A 24,771-nucleotide genomic window follows, 5' to 3' on the forward strand; every position below is an offset into this window, starting at 1 on the left:
ATACTTTAAGTACCTTACAATTTTGTCAATGCTTATCTCAGCAAAGCTGGGGGGAAAAGAGTGGATTAGCTTGGTAGAATTCTTTGGTAGAATTAAGAAAGTAATCACTTAAATAACTTTTTTGCTTAATTCTGACTTGGAACTGGACAGCACCTTGCAACACTGTATGTAGTACAGTATCACAACCGGTATATTGACATTGATTCAGTCGAAACACAGAGCAGCTCCACCACCACAAGGATCCCTGTGTGTGCCCTTTTATAACATATGTAACTGTCTTGGGCAAGTTTATTCTTTACTGTTGGTGGGCACCACTGTAATTCTAAATAATATTCTAAATAAATCTTGCACTTCTTTCAACAATGTCTCTTAACTAGCTTTAATACGCATGTCCAGAGTTTCATTAGTTTTCAACTTACCATTGGTTGTCTTTATAACTCTAGATGATTGTTTTTCCTATGACTTTAGATAATCTCTCTCAGCTCCCTGGGATATAAAATGAGGGAATTAGCCCTCATTTCCTCTGACCTCATTTGTCTTGCCTTCCCATTGCTCTCTGCTTACGTTGTCAAGGTTTATGATATTTGAAATCTAACTTTTATGCTTTTTTGTTTATTATAAGTTTATTTTTAGCTCTGAAAACCAGTAGAAAGCGTTTATAATATTGAAATTACGTAAATATTTTTAACTTTAGAAGTGATATGTGAAGGGCACCTGGGTGGCTTAGTCGGTTAAGCGTCCGACTTTCGCTTGGGTCATGATCTCGCGGTTCGCGGGTTCGAGCCCTGCGTCGGGCTCTGTGCTGACTGCCAGCTCAGAGCCTGGAGCCTGTTTCAGAGTCTGTGACTCCCTCTCTCTCTGACCCTCCCCTGCTCACGCTGTCTCTCTCTCTTTCCTAGAAATAAATAAAAACATTAAAAAAAATTTAAAAAAAAAGTGATATGTGATTGGACATGTAGAGAAGGAATTATAATTTTGTGCGCTCAGTCTGTTTTACCATAAGGGAACGTTCTGGCATTATTATCAAAGCATCATCATCAAAGTGCCCTTTTCCAAAATTCTTTTTTTTTTTTTTTGCTCAAAATTATGTTACTTTTTAGTTTGCTCATATTTGGACTGCGATTTTCTTCTTCAGATTTTTCACTTACATAAAGCGTTTGATTCCAATTCCAATTCTTTCTTTCCTTTTTTTTTTGTAAGCAAAACGTATGTATCAATAACATCACCAAGGTCTTCCATGTTCTTAATCATACAAATTTGTTGAATGAAATATACTTTCTTAAAGATGCTTTCTTGGAACCCTCTGACCATGTTCTAATTTGGACTCCCTGGATTCTAGATCTGTTGTATAACAACCATTATGGGATTCCTACCTCTCCCCATTCGATTCTTAACTAGCTCTATGGTTTCTTAGAATTAGTAGCTTTATGTTTGAAGGTTGATTTTTACTTCTGTTTGAGTTAAGCTCCAAGTAATTTTTTTCAGTAACAGTGCGTGAGAGGTCTATCAAATCCTTGCATGTCTGAAAACATCTTACTTTGCCCACATGCTTGCTGGACCCTGTATAGATATCCAGATTCAAGGCTGTGTTTTCCTTAAAACTTGAAAGGCTTTGTTCTAGTATCTTTTGACGTCCAGACAGGCTACCAAGTCCGGTGGCAGCTTGAATCCTTGTCCTTTCTTGGTAAACCGATTTGGTCTCTGATAGACACTCTTGATCTTCTAGATCTTCTCTGTACCTTCAGAATTTTGAAATTCCACCAGCACGTGTCTTGTAGTTTGTCTTTTTTCTCCATCTCATTTGGCTGCCGGTTTACCCAGTTCTGTGTGAAGACCAGTGTCTCCAGGTATGGGGAATGTTTGTTTATGATTTTCTCCCCTCTACTTTGTTCTCTCTTTGTGAGACTCCTAATAAATGGATGCTGGACATCTTCCATCTCTCTTCATTCTTCTTTCATGTTTTCATGCCTTTTATGTTTTGCTCTACCTTGTTGGAGATCTTGACATTTCTTTTCTAGCCTGTCCATTGAATTCCTTTTTTTATTTTCATAATGATTTGTAATTTCCCAAAACTCTGTTCTTCTCTGGCTCCTTTAACTTTTCCCCCATTTTAATTTCATGGATACAATGTGTTCTCAAGTACCTTAGAGGTTATGACTTGAATGTGAATTTGTACTTAGGTCCTCTTGTATTGCATGAATTATATGTTTTCTCCAGAATCCTGTGTTTGTATTTTCATCTTGGTCCCACTTTGTGTGGTTGTTTTCCTTAAATATCTAGTAATTCTTAGTCGTTTCTTCATCCGTGTTAATGAATTAATAAGGAAATTTCTATTTGGGGAATTAATTTTTTTTCTTTTGTTTCCTTACTGGTGTTATTTTCACCTATAGTTGTGTTGGTTTGCATGTATAACAAGTTTCTAAAATGTAGTCTTTAATCAATTTAATATATTAATCTAAAATAATTTTTACCTTAATTTTTAAAATTTTTTTTTTATTTTTGAGAGAGAGAGACAGAGCGTGAGCTGGGGAAGGGCAGAGACAGAGGGAGACACAGAATCGGAAGCTGGCTACAGGCTCTGAGCTGTCAGCACAGAGCTCAAAACTGAGCTCAAACTCAGGAACCTCGAGATCATGACCTAAGCTGAAGTCAGACACTTAACCGGCTGAGCCACCTAGGTGCCCCAAAATAATTTTTACTTAAAATTTATTTTTACTGTTTATTTATTTTTGAGAGGGAGAGAGAGAGAGAGAGAGAGACAGAGCATGAGTGGGGGAGGGGTAGAGAGAGAGGGAGACATAGAATCCAAAGCAGGCTCCAGGCTCTGAGTTGTCAGCACAGAGCCTGACGCAGGGGCTAAACTCACAAACTGCAAGATCATGACTTGAGCTGAAGTTGGATGCTTAAGTGACTGAGCCACCCAGGTGCCCCCTAAATGATCTTTTAAAACCCTAAGAGAGATTATAGAGTTTTATATTAATATGAACAGGTTTTAAGAACCAAGTTTAAAAATTGATGATGTGAAGAATAGCTAGATTACGGGGCACCTGGGAGGCTCAGTCTTTTGAGGCACTGACTCTGGATTTCAGCTCAGGTTATGATCCCAGAGTCTTGGGATCGAGCCCTATGTTTGGCTCTGTGCTGAGTGTGGAGCCTGCTTGAGATTCTCTCTCTGTCTGTCTCTCTCTCCTTTGGCCCTCTCCCCATTCATAATACCACTCTTTCTCTAGGAAAAAAAAAAAGCTGAATTACTAAAATTGAAGTTTAGAACAATCTAAATTAAGGTTTATTAGATTAAATGATGCATGTGGGTTTTCTTTTTTCATAGCAAGTGCCACTCTCACTTTGGTCTTGCTCTGTTCCTGTTACGTCATGATTTAGGTGCCCATGAACACATGATGTCCAGTCTGTTGTTAGAAGCCCTTTGCACACAGCCTGCATGAACCCAGAAGCTCCTGCCATGCTCGCCCTGGGTTGATTCTTTGTCCTCCCTCCCACTCGCTGGCATTTGCTGGTGCGAGTGGGCTGGCCTGGGGCTGGCTTTGGCCGCTTGGCTGCCCTGCGGTTCAGGACAGCTGTCCAAGAAGCCCAAGAGTGGGGGGCCGGCTCCCCAGGACTCACTCAGCCCGTGCTCCCCAGGGCAGGAGAGGCCTCGCCGGCTGCCAGATTCCAGCCCCTCCTCTCAGTACGTACTCTGGAGTTCACCTCTTACTCATACTGTTTTACAAGCGGCACTTCAATTTTTTAAAAACCCACCTCAGAGTGACCTTCCCTGAGCACGTGATGAGTGGGGGCGGGGAAGAAGACAGGCCGCCATGGTCAACAATGAGGCCAAGGATTGTGTGTCTCTGACAGCGCAGACCGGAAAAGCAAAGGTCTGACCTGGAACCCTGTTCTCTTCTTTCCTGCAGAGTGCTCTGAGGCGTGGGCCTGAGAGATTCAGATAAGTAGGAATTCTTGTTCTTGTTGAACCCAGACTGGATGAGTCGGCCTCAGCTTAGCACCGGGATTTGCTGATAGTGGCTGACAAGGTCCAGTCAGCGTGTGTTATAAGCAGAATTGTGTCCTCCCCAAATTCACATGTCGAAGCCCTTCCCCCACCCCGGTACCTCCGTTTTTGGAAATTGGGCCTTTAAAGATGTAATTGTTAAAATGGGGTCATTAGGGTAGGCCCTAATCTCATATGACTGGTGTCCCTATAATAAGAGGAAATTTGGATACAGAAGAAGAGACAGCAAACACGTGTACTCACAGAGGGACAGCCATGTGAGGACACAGTGAGAAGATGGGCATCCGCAAGCCAGGGAGAGAGGCCTCTGAAGCCAAACCTGCCAGCTGACACCTTGATCTTGAACTTCTGTCCTCCAGAACTGTGAAAAAATAAGTGTCTGTTGTTTTAGAGCCCAGTCTATGGTAGTTGGTTGTGGTAACCCTCACAAACTGGTACAGAACGTAAGCCAACAAATCCTGATTCCTTTCCTGCTGCTTCATCAGGGATGAAGATGGAAGGTGTTCTCTGGGGCCTGGACAAGTAGCCCCAACCTCTTGGATCTAATACCTGTGTCTTTGTCTTTATGATGCTGGTGCTATCAAGGAAAGATTCGGACTAGTCTCGCTGAGTTCTGAACTATTTCGTATCAAACATGTAGAGCAGTAGCGAGGGGAATCAGAGAGACCATAATTAGGAGAATTTTGCGGGTGTGCGAGAATAATTGCGTGGGATGTTAACTGAAATATGTGGCGAGGACCTGCTGCCACAAATGATGGCAATACGGGGCGCTTGGGTGGCTCAGTTGGTTAAGCGTCTGACTTCAGCTCAGGTCATGATCTTGCAGTCTGTGAGTTCAAGCCCCGTGTCAGGCTCTGTGCTGACAGCTCAGAGCCTGGAGCTGCTTTGGATTCTGTGTCCCTTTCTCTCTGTCCCTCCTCCACTCAGGCACTGTCTCTGTCTCTGAAAGATGAATAAATGTTAATTTTTTTTTTATATGACGGCAATAAAAATCTGGATGTTCTGGTTTGCCAAAGAATCTGACACCCCAGTAAGCTCCTGACCACTGAGGTTAAAATTCGAAGCCCCGTGGTTTGGTTGTGCAAAGCCTCATGAACGGAAACCATCCTTTTGACTTCATACAGGGTTTCCCTCTCCATCTCTTCAGTGCCGTTGCATTATCATTGGCATTTCTAGCAGCAGAATAATTTGAAAAACTTGAGCCCTGATAGGCCTAGTTCTGACTTCAATCTCAGGCTATTGATTCTACATAGCTCTTTGCCTCTGTAGTCTCAGTTTTCCTTACTGAAAAAGGGAGATATTTGCTGCTCCCCATTTCACAGAGATATGATTTGGATGTTGTAGGCATTAATTTGCTATAAGAGAGTAGACTTCAGAAAGGCCCTTTTTTCCCATTGAACTTGGCCTTAAGAAAGTGTGATGTTGCCTCTCTGAGCCTCAGTTCCCTCATCTGTGAAATGGGGATAGTAATGCCTACTTGAAAGGACATTGTAACACAGGAACATATGGAAAGCACCTTGTGTTAATCCTTGCATACTTTAAGAGCTCAAAAAGTTAGCCATTGATGGATGATCACAATCATGACAGTTTCAAATCATTGACATTAACAAGAGCTGACTTTGTTGCCTTGGATGTGTCCTGAACAATTATTCTGTCCCATAAAAGGAACATCTGCCTTAAGACTCAGGTTAGGGAAACTATGTAACATGAGGGCTAATGGAAAGAGGTGTAGGATTTAGTATAATGTATGGAAATGTAACTATAGAATGAGGTCTTATTCCTTTAACCTACAAACAGTGAAATCTCAGTATACGCCATAGAGCAGCCTTTCGCCAACTGTTACATGCATGTAAATTACCTGGAGACCTCGTTAAAAGCAGGTTCTGATTTGGTAGGTGGGAGTGGGGTTGGTGCTGAGGGTGTACAGTTCTTGCGAGTTCCCAGGTGATGGCGATGCTACCTTCCCAGGTGGGCTTGCCGCAGTAGGGCCCTGGAGTAGACGGTAAAGCTGACTAGGATCCCAGCTGGTTTGTAAATCCCGCTACTGTCAACCAGCAGTTATTTTCTATTGATTTATATTAAACTTCAGAATAATTTTGTTTTCATTCTCTTTTTAAATTGCAAGGGGTTTTGCTACTTCCCTGCCCAGGCCTCTCTGTCTAGTACTTGCAATTAAAAAAAAAAAAAAATGACTATGATGATAACTAGTATTTATACAGAGGTTACTATGTACAGGAACTGTTCATTTAAATTCTCAGTAGACCCCGTAAAGAAGGTGCTCCATTTACTCCCCATCTTACAGGTATGAAAACTGAGGCACATATAGATAAAATAATTTGATCAGATCACTCACGTTGTGCATGGCAATCAGGATCATGGTAGGAGTTTATTTAAAGGAGCCCTGTGTAGGGGTGCCTGGGTGGCTCAGTCGGTCAAATGTCTGACTTCGGCTCAGGTCATGATCTCACAGTTGGTGGGTTCGAGCCCCGCATCGGGCTCTGTGCTGACAGCACAGAGCCTGGAGCCTGCTATGAGTTCTGTGTCTCCCTCTCTCTCCCACTCTGCCACTCATGCTCTGTCTCTGTCTCTCAAAAATAAATAAACATTAAAATTTTTTTTTAAAAAAGGAGCCCTGTGTAAATCAGAGCTCCTAGGAATAGCTGGAACAGTTCACTCTAATTTATCAGTTTTTATTACTCCCACTTCGCTTTCATCGCATTTTACAAAATGCAGCGTCCACCCTGATAGGGCCAGTGACTGTGGTGTCTATCGGAAAGGCAGTCCCAGACCACGTGCAGAGGCCCGGACTTGTGGAGGGCGCCCGGGGCTAGACCCCGCACCATCAGCCCAGCTGGGGTTTGCTAAGTAACAAAAACTTTGAGGGTGAAGGTGGCAGCAAGCGAGGCAGATCCTGCTTCCATCCTAATTTCAGTGTAAATTCAACTTTTATCAACCAAATATTACTTCTTTTTTTTTTAATGCTTATTTATATTTGAGGGGGAGAGAGAGGGAGCACGCATGCAAAGCAGGGGAAGAGCAGAGAGAAGGAGACAGGAGGATTCAAAGCGGGCTCTGCACTGACGGTAGAGAGCCCGATGCCAGGCTCGAACTCAGGAACCATGAGGTCATGACTTGAGCCCAAGTCAGACGCTCAACAGACTGAGCTACCCAGGTGCCCCTCCCCCACCAAATATTATTATTATTATTATTTTTTACTGTTCTCACTTTATTTTTTTTTTACAAATAGTTTATTGACAAGTTGGTTTCCATATAACACCCAGTGCTCATCCCCACAAGTGCCCCCCTCCGTACCCATCCCCCCCACACCCATCAGTCCTCAGTTTTCGTCAGCATTCGAGAGTCTCTCATGGTTTGCCTCTCCCCCTTTCCCCCACCGTTTCCCCCCTTCTTCCATTGATTTACATTAAACTTCAGGGACACCTGGGTGGCTCAGTCAGTTAAGCGTCCAACTTCGGCTCAGGTCATCATCTCACGGTTCGTGGGTTCGAGCCCCGCGTGGGGCTCTGTGCTGACAGCTAAGAGCCTGGAGCCTGCTTNTCTTGCCCCCTCCCCTGCTCACGCTGTCTCTCTCTCTCAAAAATAAATAAAAAATATTTTTAAAAAACCTTCAGAAAGTTCATTTTTCACTTTACCTTGGCAGGACTGTTAATACTGTCCTGCCCCCACCTCATACTCCAAAAACGCCAAAATAAGAAAAAGAATAAAGATAAAGATAAGACTAAGTAAGAACAAAAGTAAGATCGCTGCACACTTGCAAGCCTTCACTGTAGGGCTGGGGGCCCTTCCGACAAGACCTGTAGTGGGCAGACCTGAGCGCGTTCACCGGCAAGGACAGGGGACCTGATGTTGGGGGCTGTGTACTTGACGGTTCGGGGATAGCACGCGCACTGGAGAGCACTGCTGGGAGCTTGTGGCTGGTGTGACCCCTGCCTGAACTGCTCACTCCTCCTGGGACCTGGAATGAGCCACTCACTGACCTTCCTTTTCCTCCTTTCCAAAATGAAAAGATTGGACAGGATGGGAATTTTTCGAAGAGTATGTTTTGTTTTTAGCTGTGGAACCTTTCTTCAAACAAAGGCTTGTATGCAAGTTCAGAAGATGAAGCAGACGAACAGCAGTTTTCTTTGGTGGAAGTTGGGGTGGAGCCCAGAATCAACCCTTCACCCCCAGCCCCTCACCAGTCCCTGGAAAGCCTGATTATTCTGTGTATGAGCTTCAAAACACCCAGCGTAGATGATCTAAAGACCCCCCAAGTTCCACACCCTCTGTGTCTGTGTGCCTAAAGGAATGGAACACAGGGTGTCCGGAGGCTTCTGTTTGCAAGAGATACTTGACTGCTAAAGGCAATTTTGTCTTGATCCCAGAGGCTTTTTAGGAAGTCTAAAAACATTTAGCAAGGTATCCTCAGTGTTGGCTTATTTAAAAAAAAAAATAATGTTTTTTTTTTATTTCTGAGAGAGAGAGAGAGAGAGAGAGAGCAAGTGGGGGAGGGACAGAGAGAGAGGGAGACACAGAATCTGAAGCAGGATCCAGGCTCCGAGCTGTCAGCACAGAACCCAACACGGGGACCGAACTCGTGAATGGTGAGATCATGACCTGAGCTGAAGTCAGATGCACAATCGACTGAACCACCCAGGCGCCCCTGTGTTGGCTTATTTTGAAAAGCTTAATACAGCCTGTTGTTTTTTTCTGCATCAGGGAAACCCCTTAAACTAGACTTAGCCTCTTGAATTTGGAATGGGGTGGAAGGAGTTTTGTTTTGGTTTTTTGATTGTATTAATCAAGTTGTGATACATGTAATTACAGACTAGCCCAACTCCCTTTGGATTTTCAGATGAATGTTGAAAGCGAGCAGAGACAAACCATTAAGACTTTCAAAAGTCAAAGACTTTTGACTTTCAAGGAAAGTCTTTGGAATAATTAGTTTGCATGAGACCCTAAGTACATGGTTGCTTGCATTTAGAGACTAAGTGTGAATGTTTTACTGTCAGTAAACTGTTAAGTAGGTGGGATCATACAGAATGTTAAATTAAAATTAAAGTTCCCCAGAGTAAGCTGGAAAGTTGAATCAGAGTCAGCGGTTTGAGGGAGCGTTCTTATCCTTATTGGAGACTGGCCTATTTTCTCTTCCCACTGACTTTGAATGTAGCTTCCAAAGAGGTGGTGGACCAGCTTGGGAGTGGTCCACACAGTGGAAGGTATAGGCGAGATGAAATGATGCAGCAACATTGCCAGGGCAGCTCTGTGTCTTATAGGTATTTATCCTGTTTTCTTATGCTGCTCTCTGAGTATAGCACAGTCAATAAATATCCCCCTTCATTCTCTAGCGGTGAAGCTATGTGTGAATACTTAGCAGCCACTGTGGTTATATATCACTTGTGGACCAAATGGTAATTAGCATAGAAATTATAAAAATCCAGACTCTAGTGGAGCGCCCAGGAGGCTCAGTCAGCAAAGCCACCAACTTTGGCTCAGGCCATGATCTTACCATTTGTAAGTTCAAGCCCCATATCAGGCTCTGTGTTGACAGCTCAGAGCCTGGAGCCTGCTTCAGATTCTGTCTCCCTCTCTCTCTGCCCCTCCCCTGCTCATGCTCTGTCTGCCTCTGCCTCTTAAAAAATAAGTAAACATTAAAAAAAATTTTAAAAAATAGCCAGACTCTAGTAAATCATTATGACTTAACTCAATGTTTGATCCTCTTACCATGAAAGCAGGGTAGAATCTCTTCATTCTGTAATAATCTTCTTCCTTTCAGACTCTACCCTCAGCACTTTTTCAAAGGCACAGAAAGATCAGAATCCCCTGGTTCCTACAGCTTATTGGTATCAAATGAGTCACTGAAGGGAAATGCCTGTTGCTTTTGCAGGGGATACAGAACACCCTTTAATCCCGTTTTCCAGCTTGGCAGCTGGGTGTGAGAGTCAAGGCAGATGAAATGATAAGGGGATGAGAGAATAAGTCCCTTGCTGTCATCTCCTTTGCTGTGGGTGGGCAATGTGGAGTTCCGTTCCTTCTTCCTCCCTTTTTGTTTCAAAAGATTTGCATGAATAACCTCCTTAATGGTGGTTAGGTGGTAATTGTGGATTCCTTCAGCAGGACAATGGGGAGAAGCTTAAAGATGTTCAGACTGAGTCACATCTCAGTACAGTCCCTGCTTCTCTGTCTACAAGTTGTGACCGTGAGAAGAATTACTTCCTCTCTAGACTTCATTTTCTCATCTGTAAAAGAGGAATTAATAACACCCTTCTTCTAAGTACTTAACTTCTAAGGTTGCTCTGAGGGAAAAATGGAAAGAGGCATGTGAGAAATGCTTATCATAGTCCCTGGGACAGAAAAACCATTAGGAAAATATTAGCTCCATTTTGGGGTAGTGGCGGCAGATGTTAGGAGGCAGCATCAAGCAGCGATTAGGATAAGCATGAGGTCAGCTGCTGGATCCCCACCTACTAACGACCCCCTCCCATCCAGCTTATTGTTTCATGTGGGTGTTGAGTTCCTGTGTGCTGGAGATTTCATCTCAAATCCTTTTTGACAAATAGTGGCCAAAAAATTAAAAAAAGGAGAAAAGAAGGGGAAAATAAAAAGAGAAAAAGAAAGAGGGAGGAAGGAAGAGAGAGAAAGGAGAGAGGAAAAAGAGCTGATGGGAAGTAGGGGCGAACTCTGTTATCTCTCCCCTCTTCTGATGTAGAGAGAGCAGGGATTGGTGGTCCACTTTATAGACTTAGAAGACAGCTTGGTGATTTGCCTAGGACCATTGGTGAGTTAGCAATAGACCCGGTCAAGAATCTGGGTCTTCCGCCTCTTCCTGGTCTAGTGAGTGTTGGTTGGCAAGTCCAACCTGAACATGGAACACCACCCTATACAATGGCCATGAGGTGTGGGGAGCAGTCCTCCATGACGATCCTCCCCTCACCACAGCCTTAGCGGAGATTGGCACTAGCCATCGGCTGGGTCTCTCTGTGAACGAGATTAATTCAGGAGAATCTCATGAAAACAGAAGATGACTCAGAAAAATGACCCTTTTGACATCAACAATAAAATGCTTCCCCACCCCCCACACACGGTTTTCAGTATTTCGACTTTTTGCAAAAAAGCCTCAGCAGCCCTTGGGTGTACGCTAACTCTTGTACTGCTAAACGCGTGTTTTGGGTCAACCCTTCCTAATTCCAGGTGTGGAGGTGGCTTGGCCTTTCCTCTGATGTAACGATTCTCCCTGAGCTGTTTTAGTATTTATGAGGAAATTTTTAGCATCCAGTCCACGGCCTCTGATTCAGAATCCTTGTGCCCAAGCCCCAGCTGTGTATATCGCAGGGGGAGTGACCTTGAGCAATTTCTTTAACTTCTCTCTGTTTCAGTTGCCTCATCTTTAAGATGGAGATAATAACGGGGCCTGCCTCAGAGAGTTATAAGAAATCTGCGAGGGAACCTCTATCCAGTGCCTGCAGAGTGAGCTCCGTAAATGTGAGCTATGGATAGTGACGAAGCTGTTCTGTTTGCAGTTGACAAAGCTGATAGACATGACCAGGTGTAATCTGCTTTGATATTATCTTAGTGAAGTCCATAAAATTTCATTTCCCGTCATAAAAATAAGTACAGGGGACCCACCTGGAAATCAGAAGCAGAAACTAGACTTGATAGTTGCGTGCTGTCAAGACCATTTCGAGACTCAGCACCATCAAGAGTGCTTTCTGTTTAAGAGCTTCGTGAACTGCAAGTTCTTTTAGTTCTTANTCTGCACTGACGGTAGAGAGCCCGATGCCAGGCTCGAACTCAGGAACCATGAGGTCATGACTTGAGCCCAAGTCAGACGCTCAACAGACTGAGCTACCCAGGTGCCCCTCCCCCACCAAATATTATTATTATTATTATTTTTTACTGTTCTCACTTTATTTTTTTTTTACAAATAGTTTATTGACAAGTTGGTTTCCATATAACACCCAGTGCTCATCCCCACAAGTGCCCCCCTCCGTACCCATCCCCCCCACACCCATCAGTCCTCAGTTTTCGTCAGCATTCGAGAGTCTCTCATGGTTTGCCTCTCCCCCTTTCCCCCACCGTTTCCCCCCTTCTTCCATTGATTTACATTAAACTTCAGGGACACCTGGGTGGCTCAGTCAGTTAAGCGTCCAACTTCGGCTCAGGTCATCATCTCACGGTTCGTGGGTTCGAGCCCCGCGTGGGGCTCTGTGCTGACAGCTAAGAGCCTGGAGCCTGCTTCAGATTCTGTGTCCCCTCTCTCTCTGACCCTCCCCTGCTCACGCTGTCTCTCTCTCTCAAAAATAAATAAAAAATATTTTTAAAAAACCTTCAGAAAGTTCATTTTTCACTTTACCTTGGCAGGACTGTTAATACTGTCCTGCCCCCACCTCATACTCCAAAAACGCCAAAATAAGAAAAAGAATAAAGATAAAGATAAGACTAAGTAAGAACAAAAGTAAGATCGCTGCACACTTGCAAGCCTTCACTGTAGGGCTGGGGGCCCTTCCGACAAGACCTGTAGTGGGCAGACCTGAGCGCGTTCACCGGCAAGGACAGGGGACCTGATGTTGGGGGCTGTGTACTTGACGGTTCGGGGATAGCACGCGCACTGGAGAGCACTGCTGGGAGCTTGTGGCTGGTGTGACCCCTGCCTGAACTGCTCACTCCTCCTGGGACCTGGAATGAGCCACTCACTGACCTTCCTTTTCCTCCTTTCCAAAATGAAAAGATTGGACAGGATGGGAATTTTTCGAAGAGTATGTTTTGTTTTTAGCTGTGGAACCTTTCTTCAAACAAAGGCTTGTATGCAAGTTCAGAAGATGAAGCAGACGAACAGCAGTTTTCTTTGGTGGAAGTTGGGGTGGAGCCCAGAATCAACCCTTCACCCCCAGCCCCTCACCAGTCCCTGGAAAGCCTGATTATTCTGTGTATGAGCTTCAAAACACCCAGCGTAGATGATCTAAAGACCCCCCAAGTTCCACACCCTCTGTGTCTGTGTGCCTAAAGGAATGGAACACAGGGTGTCCGGAGGCTTCTGTTTGCAAGAGATACTTGACTGCTAAAGGCAATTTTGTCTTGATCCCAGAGGCTTTTTAGGAAGTCTAAAAACATTTAGCAAGGTATCCTCAGTGTTGGCTTATTTAAAAAAAAAAATAATGTTTTTTTTTTATTTCTGAGAGAGAGAGAGAGAGAGAGAGAGCGAGTGGGGGGGGGACAGAGAGAGAGGGAGACACAGAATCTGAAGCAGGATCCAGGCTCCGAGCTGTCAGCACAGAACCCAACACGGGGACCGAACTCGTGAATGGTGAGATCATGACCTGAGCTGAAGTCAGATGCACAATCGACTGAACCACCCAGGCGCCCCTGTGTTGGCTTATTTTGAAAAGCTTAATACAGCCTGTTGTTTTTTTCTGCATCAGGGAAACCCCTTAAACTAGACTTAGCCTCTTGAATTTGGAATGGGGTGGAAGGAGTTTTGTTTTGGTTTTTTGATTGTATTAATCAAGTTGTGATACATGTAATTACAGACTAGCCCAACTCCCTTTGGATTTTCAGATGAATGTTGAAAGCGAGCAGAGACAAACCATTAAGACTTTCAAAAGTCAAAGACTTTTGACTTTCAAGGAAAGTCTTTGGAATAATTAGTTTGCATGAGACCCTAAGTACATGGTTGCTTGCATTTAGAGACTAAGTGTGAATGTTTTACTGTCAGTAAACTGTTAAGTAGGTGGGATCATACAGAATGTTAAATTAAAATTAAAGTTCCCCAGAGTAAGCTGGAAAGTTGAATCAGAGTCAGCGGTTTGAGGGAGCGTTCTTATCCTTATTGGAGACTGGCCTATTTTCTCTTCCCACTGACTTTGAATGTAGCTTCCAAAGAGGTGGTGGACCAGCTTGGGAGTGGTCCACACAGTGGAAGGTATAGGCGAGATGAAATGATGCAGCAACATTGCCAGGGCAGCTCTGTGTCTTATAGGTATTTATCCTGTTTTCTTATGCTGCTCTCTGAGTATAGCACAGTCAATAAATATCCCCCTTCATTCTCTAGCGGTGAAGCTATGTGTGAATACTTAGCAGCCACTGTGGTTATATATCACTTGTGGACCAAATGGTAATTAGCATAGAAATTATAAAAATCCAGACTCTAGTGGAGCGCCCAGGAGGCTCAGTCAGCAAAGCCACCAACTTTGGCTCAGGCCATGATCTTACCATTTGTAAGTTCAAGCCCCATATCAGGCTCTGTGTTGACAGCTCAGAGCCTGGAGCCTGCTTCAGATTCTGTCTCCCTCTCTCTCTGCCCCTCCCCTGCTCATGCTCTGTCTGCCTCTGCCTCTTAAAAAATAAGTAAACATTAAAAAAAATTTTAAAAAATAGCCAGACTCTAGTAAATCATTATGACTTAACTCAATGTTTGATCCTCTTACCATGAAAGCAGGGTAGAATCTCTTCATTCTGTAATAATCTTCTTCCTTTCAGACTCTACCCTCAGCACTTTTTCAAAGGCACAGAAAGATCAGAATCCCCTGGTTCCTACAGCTTATTGGTATCAAATGAGTCACTGAAGGGAAATGCCTGTTGCTTTTGCAGGGGATACAGAACACCCTTTAATCCCGTTTTCCAGCTTGGCAGCTGGGTGTGAGAGTCAAGGCAGATGAAATGATAAGGGGATGAGAGAATAAGTCCCTTGCTGTCATCTCCTTTGCTGTGGGTGGGCAATGTGGAGTTCCGTTCCTTCTTCCTCCCTTTTTGTTTCAAAAGATTTGCATGAATAACCTCCTTAATGGTGGTTAGGTGGTAATTGTGGATTCCTTCAGCAGGACAATGGGGAGAAGCTTAAAGATGTTCAGACTGAGTCACATCTCAGTACAGTCCCTGCTTCTCTGTCTACAAGTTGTGACCGTGAGAAGAATTACTTCCTCTCTAGACTTCATTTTCTCATCTGTAAAAGAGGAATTAATAACACCCTTCTTCTAAGTACTTAACTTCTAAGGTTGCTCTGAGGGAAAAATGGAAAGAGGCATGTGAGAAATGCTTATCATAGTCCCTGGGACAGAAAAACCATTAGGAAAATATTAGCTCCATTTTGGGGTAGTGGCGGCAGATGTTAGGAGGCAGCATCAAGCAGCGATTAGGATAAGCATGAGGTCAGCTGCTGGATCCCCACCTACTAACGACCCCCTCCCATCCAGCTTATTGTTTCATGTGGGTGTTGAGTTCCTGTGTGCTGGAGATTTCATCTCAAATCCTTTTTGACAAATAGTGGCCAAAAAATTAAAAAAAGGAGAAAAGAAGGGGAAAATAAAAAGAGAAAAAGAAAGAGGGAGGAAGGAAGAGAGAGAAAGGAGAGAGGAAAAAGAGCTGATGGGAAGTAGGGGCGAACTCTGTTATCTCTCCCCTCTTCTGATGTAGAGAGAGCAGGGATTGGTGGTCCACTTTATAGACTTAGAAGACAGCTTGGTGATTTGCCTAGGACCATTGGTGAGTTAGCAATAGACCCGGTCAAGAATCTGGGTCTTCCGCCTCTTCCTGGTCTAGTGAGTGTTGGTTGGCAAGTCCAACCTGAACATGGAACACCACCCTATACAATGGCCATGAGGTGTGGGGAGCAGTCCTCCATGACGATCCTCCCCTCACCACAGCCTTAGCGGAGATTGGCACTAGCCATCGGCTGGGTCTCTCTGTGAACGAGATTAATTCAGGAGAATCTCATGAAAACAGAAGATGACTCAGAAAAATGACCCTTTTGACATCAACAATAAAATGCTTCCCCACCCCCCACACACGGTTTTCAGTATTTCGACTTTTTGCAAAAAAGCCTCAGCAGCCCTTGGGTGTACGCTAACTCTTGTACTGCTAAACGCGTGTTTTGGGTCAACCCTTCCTAATTCCAGGTGTGGAGGTGGCTTGGCCTTTCCTCTGATGTAACGATTCTCCCTGAGCTGTTTTAGTATTTATGAGGAAATTTTTAGCATCCAGTCCACGGCCTCTGATTCAGAATCCTTGTGCCCAAGCCCCAGCTGTGTATATCGCAGGGGGAGTGACCTTGAGCAATTTCTTTAACTTCTCTCTGTTTCAGTTGCCTCATCTTTAAGATGGAGATAATAACGGGGCCTGCCTCAGAGAGTTATAAGAAATCTGCGAGGGAACCTCTATCCAGTGCCTGCAGAGTGAGCTCCGTAAATGTGAGCTATGGATAGTGACGAAGCTGTTCTGTTTGCAGTTGACAAAGCTGATAGACATGACCAGGTGTAATCTGCTTTGATATTATCTTAGTGAAGTCCATAAAATTTCATTTCCCGTCATAAAAATAAGTACAGGGGACCCACCTGGAAATCAGAAGCAGAAACTAGACTTGATAGTTGCGTGCTGTCAAGACCATTTCGAGACTCAGCACCATCAAGAGTGCTTTCTGTTTAAGAGCTTCGTGAACTGCAAGTTCTTTTAGTTCTTAAAGTTGATCCTTCCCATGGGGTCGCATAGCTGAGCTTGGATTGGTGCCAACTATCTGGACTTCTAACAGAGTTATCATCAGAACTCAAGCTGAAGGGAAATGACAAATCAGGTCTTAACTTTTTTTTTTCCTGTGTTTTTCTAGTTTGGGTCTGGAAGGGTCTTCTTTATTGAATACGACCTTTGACGAAATGTAGTTTTCATCTTGCCCGATGGAATCATTTTTCTTATGGAATTCAATTTGCTTATGGTTCTTTCTCTTCTGCCAAGTTTGAAAGGTGAGGTCAGGGCCCTGTGAATGTTTTGTTATTGATACCTGCCATTTCTCTGTCTCGGCTCTGGTCGTAAATCGTATTACGGTAGGCCTCATCTCCTAGGCCAGGTCTTTTAACATAATCTGTTGTGCTGTTTGCCTAAGAACATAGGCATCTCTGTTCCCAGAGTGTGGTCGTGTCTCTTAGGACCACACCTTACTCGCAGACGGAGCCAGGCGCCATGGCCCGTTGCAGCCCCCCAAACAGCAGGGCTGCACCTTGCCAGGCAGAACTGACCCGCTTGTACATTCTGTGCTGCCTTGAGAAAGTCCCTAAATTCCTCTGGCTTTCGGATTTTTCATCTCTGATGCTATGAAGTGAGTTATCTCAAAAATCCCATCTAGCATTCTTCCTCCTTATGAACAGTGTTTTCTAACCTCTGTGTTGTGCTAAGTTACGACTGGTGCCAGGGTTAAGGTTCTCTGGCCAAATACATTTAGGAAATTTAGGAAATCTTTCTTACCTTATTCTTCCTTTACAGAGTTACAAGGCACACATGCCTATTAATGTCTCTGAGAAGCCCTGTGGTTAAGAAACCTGTCTAACAATGCATAATCAGGCATTTCTTGGCTATAGGTGAATACGCAAATTGAAGCATTTTTTATTTATTAATTTTGCTAACTGACGATCGCTTTCCTGGGAAGAGTTCCGAGGGGTTCTGAGGGAGACTCTTGTACTCCAGGTTCCTAGATGACTGAGTAATGTAAGGAAAAGAACACACAGCAGTATCTCTGATTTTTAAATGACCTCGTAGAAGTACCGTTGCCGTGTTTCTTAGAAAATCATTGCACATTTTAATTTATTATTTTTTAAAGTTTATTTATTTTGAGAGAGACAGAGACAAGCACAAGTGGGGGAGGGGCAGAGAGAGAGAGTGAGAGAGAGAATCCGAAGCAGGCTCCATGCTGCCAGCACAGAGCCCGATGTGGGGCTCAAACCCATGAAACTGCAAAGTCAGGACCTAAGCCGAAACCAAAAGTCAGACGCTTAATCAACTGAGCCACCAGGCTCCCCTGTTGCTGTACATTTTAAACAGTTTTTTGAGCAATTGATTTCTGGATCACACCTAACAGAAGTCAAATCTGGGGGGTCATGGCTTAGAAGGAACTGCTTTATTCACTAATTTGTTCGAAAGGTCAAAATTTCAATATTAAATTGCACTCCACCCCCAGCCAGCCCTACACTGCAAAAGGGAAAGAACCCATGCAAGTTGCTTTTAACTAGAATCCTGGTTTAGCCCCAGAACATAACTTTAGCACTACGCATATTTTCTCCTTCCCCCTTTCCTTTAAAATCCAGTAGGAATCAGAATCTAAGATTTCAAGGGAGTAGGAAAAACCAGCTTCCATTACATTTGAAATGAAGCCAGTTTTTAAAAAATGTAGTCATGGAGCACCCGGGTGGCCCAGTTGGTTAAGCGTCCAACTTCGGCTCAGGTCATGATCTCATGATTCATGGGTTCGAGCCCTGCGTCAGGCTCTGTGCTAACAGCTCAGCACCTAAAGCCTGTTTTGGATTCTGTGTCTCCCTCTCTCTCTGCCCCTCCCTTGCTCACGCTCTGTCTCTATCTCTTTCAAAAATACACATTAAAATTTTTTTTTTAAAAATGCCATCATGAAGGACTTCTGTTCCATTGTTCTGTAAGAATATTAAGACATGAACCAAAAACCATCAGGGTGAAGCATGAAATCACAGTCATGAGAATGTTAGGCATTGGGTGTAATCAGAAGATTTCAATCAATGTGACTGGCCTTTTGGCAGCAGCTGACATAAGTCAGCGCTGCAGATGCCAAACATTTTATCAATGAGTGGTCCAGTTGTGATCCTGTGTCTGGCGCCTGGTGCTTCGGCCAAGTCAGGAGGACGGTATCAGAGGCACAAAGTTCTAGGCAGTGGCCTGGATGAGAAGGAGGGTGGATGGGGTAATTCAAGAGCATAGCTCTCCCCAGAGCCATTTCAAAACAAACCCCAAAGCCGCCAAGACCAGGAAGAAAGTGAGCTGGGGACGTGCAATGAATCAAACTTTATATTTAAACAAGTGATCACGTAGTCTTTCCCTCCAGTGAGTACGTTATGGACTTTCGATTATATTAATATCTCAGAATGGGCGCTGATGCTTGTGTCTTTATGACAGTTATTAAATGGTTTCCCTCACACTTTAAACAATCAGGCCAGTTTCCTTCCTCTTAGCCTGTAAATGTATCTGATGCTGGGGTTATTTATCCTAAGTGTCTCTTTCCATTTAAACTGTCTCTTCCTAACGTTTCCAGCTTGCAAAAGCCCTGGTGTTCAAAACAAGCTGGACTGTGGGTGGCGGGTAATCCAACCCAGCATCAGGGCATTCCGGACCAAAGGAAAAAATGCCTCTTTCCTGAGCCTTTCCGGATGAGGTCATTGTTTTCAGACAGCCTGTACCTAATATACACGGGCGCAGAGTCCACGGCTTGCCTCATCCCAGTGTTTTGTCAGAGAATCACATCCAAAGCCATGAGGAAGACTCAGGCTGCTAGTGAAAGGAACCTCTTCGAGTTACAGTAGTTTTGTTAAATCCTCGTATTGAAAAAAGCAGTTAAGAGCCCATCTGGTGAGACAGTAATTCATTAAGTGAAAAAAGAAGGCAGAAGGCTTGGGAAGATCCATCTTGTCTCTCTTTGCCTCATGTTTCTGAGTTACTGTGAAATGACAGGGACCAGAATCTGGATTCTGGATGGTGCAGAGTGGAGGAAAATCCGAGGACTATTTGGGGTGTGTTTTAATGTCATCTTCCCAGGAAGGATGGTTTTCTGCAAGTGTGATTTCAGGTGAATGGGTGTGTACTTAAGACTGGTCTTTAGGGGCACCTGGGTGGCTCAGGTCATGATCTCGTGGCTCGTGGGTTCGAGCCCCGCATCGGGCTCTGTGCTGACAGCTCAGAGCCTGGAGCCTGCTTCAGATTCTGTGTCCCTCTCTCTCTCTAACCCTCCCCTGCTCACGCTCTCTCTCTCTCTCTCAGAAATAAGTAAAAACATTAAAAAAAAAAAGACTGGCCTTTAGATCTAATTGGTAGGAGACAGAGCAGCGAAAAGGGGGTGAGGATTCTGTACAGGAGGAAGGAGCTAGAATCCTGCAGGAAACTTCTCGTTCTTCCTGAGCTGGCTGTGGCACACCCTCTGGATGGCACACCCCTCTCCGGAGTCCAGCTCGGCCCACGAACTCCTGGGAGGAAGGCCAGGCCACCAGCCTTTCCTCGGAGGAGTGGATGTCATCCTTCGTGTGCCCAGCCACCTTGCGAAGAAAAGCTGAAATCTTAGCTTTAAGGTTTGTGCATGTTAATGACCTGGGAACAGACTGAGTTCATGGATCCTCATCACATGGTTGAAGACAACCAAGGTTTGTTTGTTCGTTTGTAAACTGGTCACATGTGCCGCCTAGGGAAGATCGTGTCTTTGGAGAGAGGGGCGCTTGGGTGGCTCACTTGGTTTAGTGTCCGACTCTTGGTTTCAGCTCAGGTTTGTGGGGTCGAGCCCTGCTTTGGACTCTGCTAACAGTGCAGAGCCTCCTTGGGATTCACTCTCCCTCTCTCTCTGCCCCATCCCCCGCTGACTCCTATACATGCACTCTCTTTCTCTCTCTCAACATAAATAAATATTAAAAGAAAAGTTAAAAAAAGATGGGGAGAGATGCAGAGACATTTCCATTGGTTAAAATAGTTTTATGCTTATTCTAATAGGTTAATACTGTTTATGTGTCTGTTTTTGGATAAAATACATATCTTATATATCAGCATATTTAAAGATATTATTAATATAATAGGGTTTTAAAATCAACCCGAGTGTTTTATAGCAGGGATCCAGCTAAATTAAATTAAAATTAGATTGGTTTGTTGGAGCATTTGATTTTTTTTATTTAAAAATTTTTTTTAATGTTTATTTTTTAGAGAGAGAGAGTGTGTGACAGAGCGTGAGTCGGGGAGGGGCAGGAGAGGAGGGAGACAGAATCTGAAGCAGGCTCCAGGCTCTGAGCTGACAGCACAGAGCCCGACCTGGGGCTTGAGATTGAGAACTGAGCTGAAGTAGGATGCTTAACCGACTGAGCCACCCCAGGGGATGGAGCACTTTAAAAAGAGTCCTTAGTGACTATGAGTAAGCCCTGTGATCCCTTTCTCCTCCTGTAATCTCTTTTTCTTTTATAACCTATTTCCATGACAATACTTGCGTGTTAACATAGCTTTGAAATGAATTCTTTCCTCCTTATGATATAGTTTTTGTGCCCCTGTGTGAGGCACCGAAGTGCTTTGATTTTGGATGCCATCTCTAGAGTGCTTCCTCCTTACATGTGTTTTGTGGGAGTTTGTTCCCTGGTGTGGCTGGCTTCAGGAGTGACCCAGCTTATCTTGATCAGCATCGCCGGGGACTGGCAGACAACACCCAAACTTCAGAGGCGGCGCAACACAATCCTGTGGGCTGCTCCATTGAAACCAGCAGACTGTGTCAATTCATCCTGCTGCTTTTGATCCTCAACCCCTTAAGATAAGAGATCGTAACTTATTTTGGTTTCTGGAGAAGAGGCTGGTGGGTAATTCCATGGAAGGCAGATACGCTCTGGTACCTTCCCACCTTCACTTCTGAGTACCCTGCCCCTCTCGGTTTCCCAGGACCTCCGGTGAGCTTGGCTTTGCATTCCTACCCAGGATAGGTGGGACCCGGGAGCCTGGGTCTGTGGTGCTTCACATGTACACACTTGTTGAGAGACACAAAGGAATTGGAGGTTGGCACACCCTGTAGCTGATGAATAATTCATGGCGGCTTCTAGTGCCACGGAACTTTCTCCTGTAAATGAACATTATTTTGAAAGACAGTGCTGATTTGAAAATCTGGAAATGTTTAATATTCTTTATGGACCTGCCTTAGACCTTTCCCGGGAAGACAAAAGTGGACAAACATCAGAATAAAAACATTTAAAGCTGGCAGTGGGCGGTAAGCCAGCTGTGCCGAAACAGGTTCCCCCTTATTCTTTCTCAAGTGTCACATCACCTGATGTCACAAAAGGCCTCTAAATTCTTAGATAATCTCTGGGCTCTCCTCGAAGATAGACTCTGAATGGTAGTGAGAAGACTGTGCATATTAATGAGTATTAATGTATTACTAGTATTTTGAGTTGGGAACTATGATTCTGTGGCTTTTCCTTAGGGAAAGGGATAAAATTAGAATATCCCAAGATGCCTGCATGTGTCTATTTGAATCTGATTGATGCCCTTTGTTTTCCCTGAACTGTAAGAAGAGTGGATTTTAGTTTTGATTTCCAGGAAACGTAGGGAAGGCTTTAGAAAACCTTACATGATAGAGAGATTATAAGTAAACAGAGTAAGCCATATATCTGATTATATTTTTTGAGGTCAAACTGGGGGAAAAAAAGAAATTCCTTCAAAAGAATTTCATTTCTTTTTTCCCACTTTTTGACTACTCTCTTTCCACTCCATGGCATATTTTTAAGGGATTTGGAGTCTTTCCACTTGCTGCCAGCTGGAATTTACAGAAAGTATATCTCTAGAACATTCAACAGTTGACTTGAATCCCGGTCATAATTAAATTGGAAGGTTGGCAGATTATTCTGAGACTCAAAAACAGGCACACCTTATGCTTGGAACATAAGGAGTTTCACTACTCTGCATTGTTTTAAAAAGTATTCTCCATTGGGAAAATTGATAATATATTTTCATTACTTTGTTTTTTAAAATAGAAGGATATTCTGAATGGATATATAATGAATAAGTTTAACCATGCTTAAATTTTGTTTCTTGTTCTTTTTGCTGGATCCCTGATGCTTTAAAGCTTTAACAAAGCTTTCCCTGCCCACCCATCCCTCTTTAAAAAGAGTACATCATCCTGCCCTTTCTCTCCTGGCACACCTTGAAAGCTTTAGCTGGTTAGATGACTGTTGATTTACTACCTTCTGCTCTAAATGATATGCTTAGAGCTGGTGTTTGCATATGATTAGTAGTAACGTAAGCAGTAGGAGACACCCAGCCTTCTCTTTTATATTAAAATCGAACTGTGGGGGCACCTGGCTGGCTGGCCAGTGGAGCATGTGATTCTTGATTTGGAGGCTGTGGGTTTGAGCCCCACGTTAGGTATAGAGGTTACTTAGAAATAAAATCTTTTAAAAAATATGATAGTTGACATGTACTACTCCGTCGTAGTATTTTAAAGGTTGGGGTGATAGTCAGGATATCAATTCAAAACATTGGGATTTTTGCAGGGATTATCTCTAAAGGCCATTCCTTTCCAAAAAGGGGATGGGGGAGGAAGGCAACGTGCTGATGCACACTCCTCTTAGATCTCATTTGAGAGAATGGAATGCTGGACAGGTTTTTCTGCTTTAAGAGGCAGTTATGGCTGCCAGTTGCAAATGAGCTCTGCCAAGGTCGGTGACCAGGGGGCCAATTAGAGGATGACATTGCCAGGGACGGCCCCAGCAGTGGGAGTGGGATGCGGGAACACTGGGTATTAGGTTTTCATAGGACAGGCGACAACAGAATGGGCCTTCAGAGGGCTTGTCTTCGTCTCTCCTCCCCCCTGCCCTCTATGCTTGCAGGCTTCCTAGCTTCTGACTACATCACATTACCTTGACCACCCTTGAAGACCACATATCTTGAAGATCTTAATGGAATAGAAACTCTCTGGGCCTGGCATTACTCTTCTTCTAATACTTTTCATGGGAATCATACCTTGTGCTGACACATGAATTGAAATGGTGGAGAGAGCTAGAAGGTGAACTGGGATGCACCGTGCTCGTAGAGAAGAGGTCACTGAGTTAGTGGAATAATATTTTGTGGAAGGCACATCTCTGGACTATTTTTAAATGATTTAAATGGTCTGTTTTCCATGTTTTTTCCTATATAAGGTGGAGTTGGCTATGTGAACCCCCAAACACTTGTACAGATTCATGAATTTAATTAGCCATTTTACTTTTGAGGCTCTTGGCCTCACCCATGTCTTCATTTTTTTTTTTTTAACTTTAAAGGAATTCTCACTGTAATAGTCTCTCTCTAATTGGTAGCTCTTCTTCCTCGAGGAGGGTCTACTGAGGTGTCATTGAGCCCTCCCCGCACTTGGCTCGAAAGCAGCTCATTAATGTTCTCTGTGTTATCATTAATTTACTAAGCATCTCTCAGCAGGTGGCAGGCACTGTGCTAGGTGCTAGGTGCTGTGCAGGATAAATCTCTGTCACTTAGAATCTATAACCTTGGAAGGACCACTGGCATTATGAGCCAGAGATGAGCTGAGCAACTAACCTACATGACAAATTAATAAGTTCCTTATTAGGGTGAAGGATGCAGGCGTCGGAATATAAGATTAAGGGGAAGTAGTCACCGAAGGAGATTAGGATGCTGGGAAGGCCGCGGGGCTCCTTGGGATAGAGATGAGTCCGGTTGTTTTAAGGGTTATGATCTGACCACAGATCACTTCTCAGCATGGCTCTAGCATAGGGGACGTTTGCCTCCTGTTCTCCGGGGACCATCTGTGCCCGTTCTTACTGGCAGCACCACAAGGATTGGGGATTTAATTTTCCCCTTGCTAAAAAGTGGTATTCTTTGGTGAATTTCAAAGTTATTTTTTCTAATGTCAACCTATAACTTTGAAGTGGCAGAAGGAAAGCAGGTTCCTTCTAGACACAGTGTCAAGCTCTTGAGCTCTAGGGACTGAGAGATTTGGTTCCCATCATGGCTTGGATACCTACTATCTTGAGCAAGCGTCTTAGTTTCTCCAAGCCTCCGTCTCCACCTCTATAAAATGGAGCTAATAGTACTACCTGCTTTATAAGACTGTGGGCATTAAATAAGAATGTTTATGCTTATAAAACCCATGATACAGTGCCCTACATGTAATGACGGATGACTTATACGATTACCGATTGTAGTTTCACCTGAGAAATATAGGTGCTTCCAAATTATTTACTTTGTGGAGTAGTGCTTTGGAATCCAAGACCTTGATTCTAGTTTGGTTGTTTTATTTTATG

The 24,771-nt window shown here is 43.9% G+C and overlaps 1 protein-coding gene across 2 annotated transcripts in view; it reads left to right on the forward strand.

Moving 5' to 3' along the window:
* ABLIM1 (actin binding LIM protein 1) overlaps positions 1-24,771 on the forward strand; it is a 312,956-nt gene that overhangs the window by 73,739 nt on the left and 214,446 nt on the right. The window contains exon 1 of one of the 2 annotated variants that reach the window (XM_077779561.1): positions 20,050-20,142. The exons of the other annotated variant lie outside the window; for it this stretch is intronic. Coding sequence (XP_077635687.1) covers positions 20,079-20,142 — 64 coding nt within the window. The 5' untranslated portion in view covers positions 20,050-20,078. Of the gene's footprint in view, positions 1-20,049; positions 20,143-24,771 lie in introns of those variants that run through there. 2 annotated transcript variants of the gene reach the window in all.

The sequence above is a fragment of the Crocuta crocuta genome, unplaced genomic scaffold, assembly GCF_008692635.1.
Source record: "Crocuta crocuta isolate KB4526 unplaced genomic scaffold, BGI_CrCroc_1.0 scaffold138, whole genome shotgun sequence".
Lineage (NCBI taxonomy): Eukaryota > Metazoa > Chordata > Mammalia > Carnivora > Hyaenidae > Crocuta > Crocuta crocuta.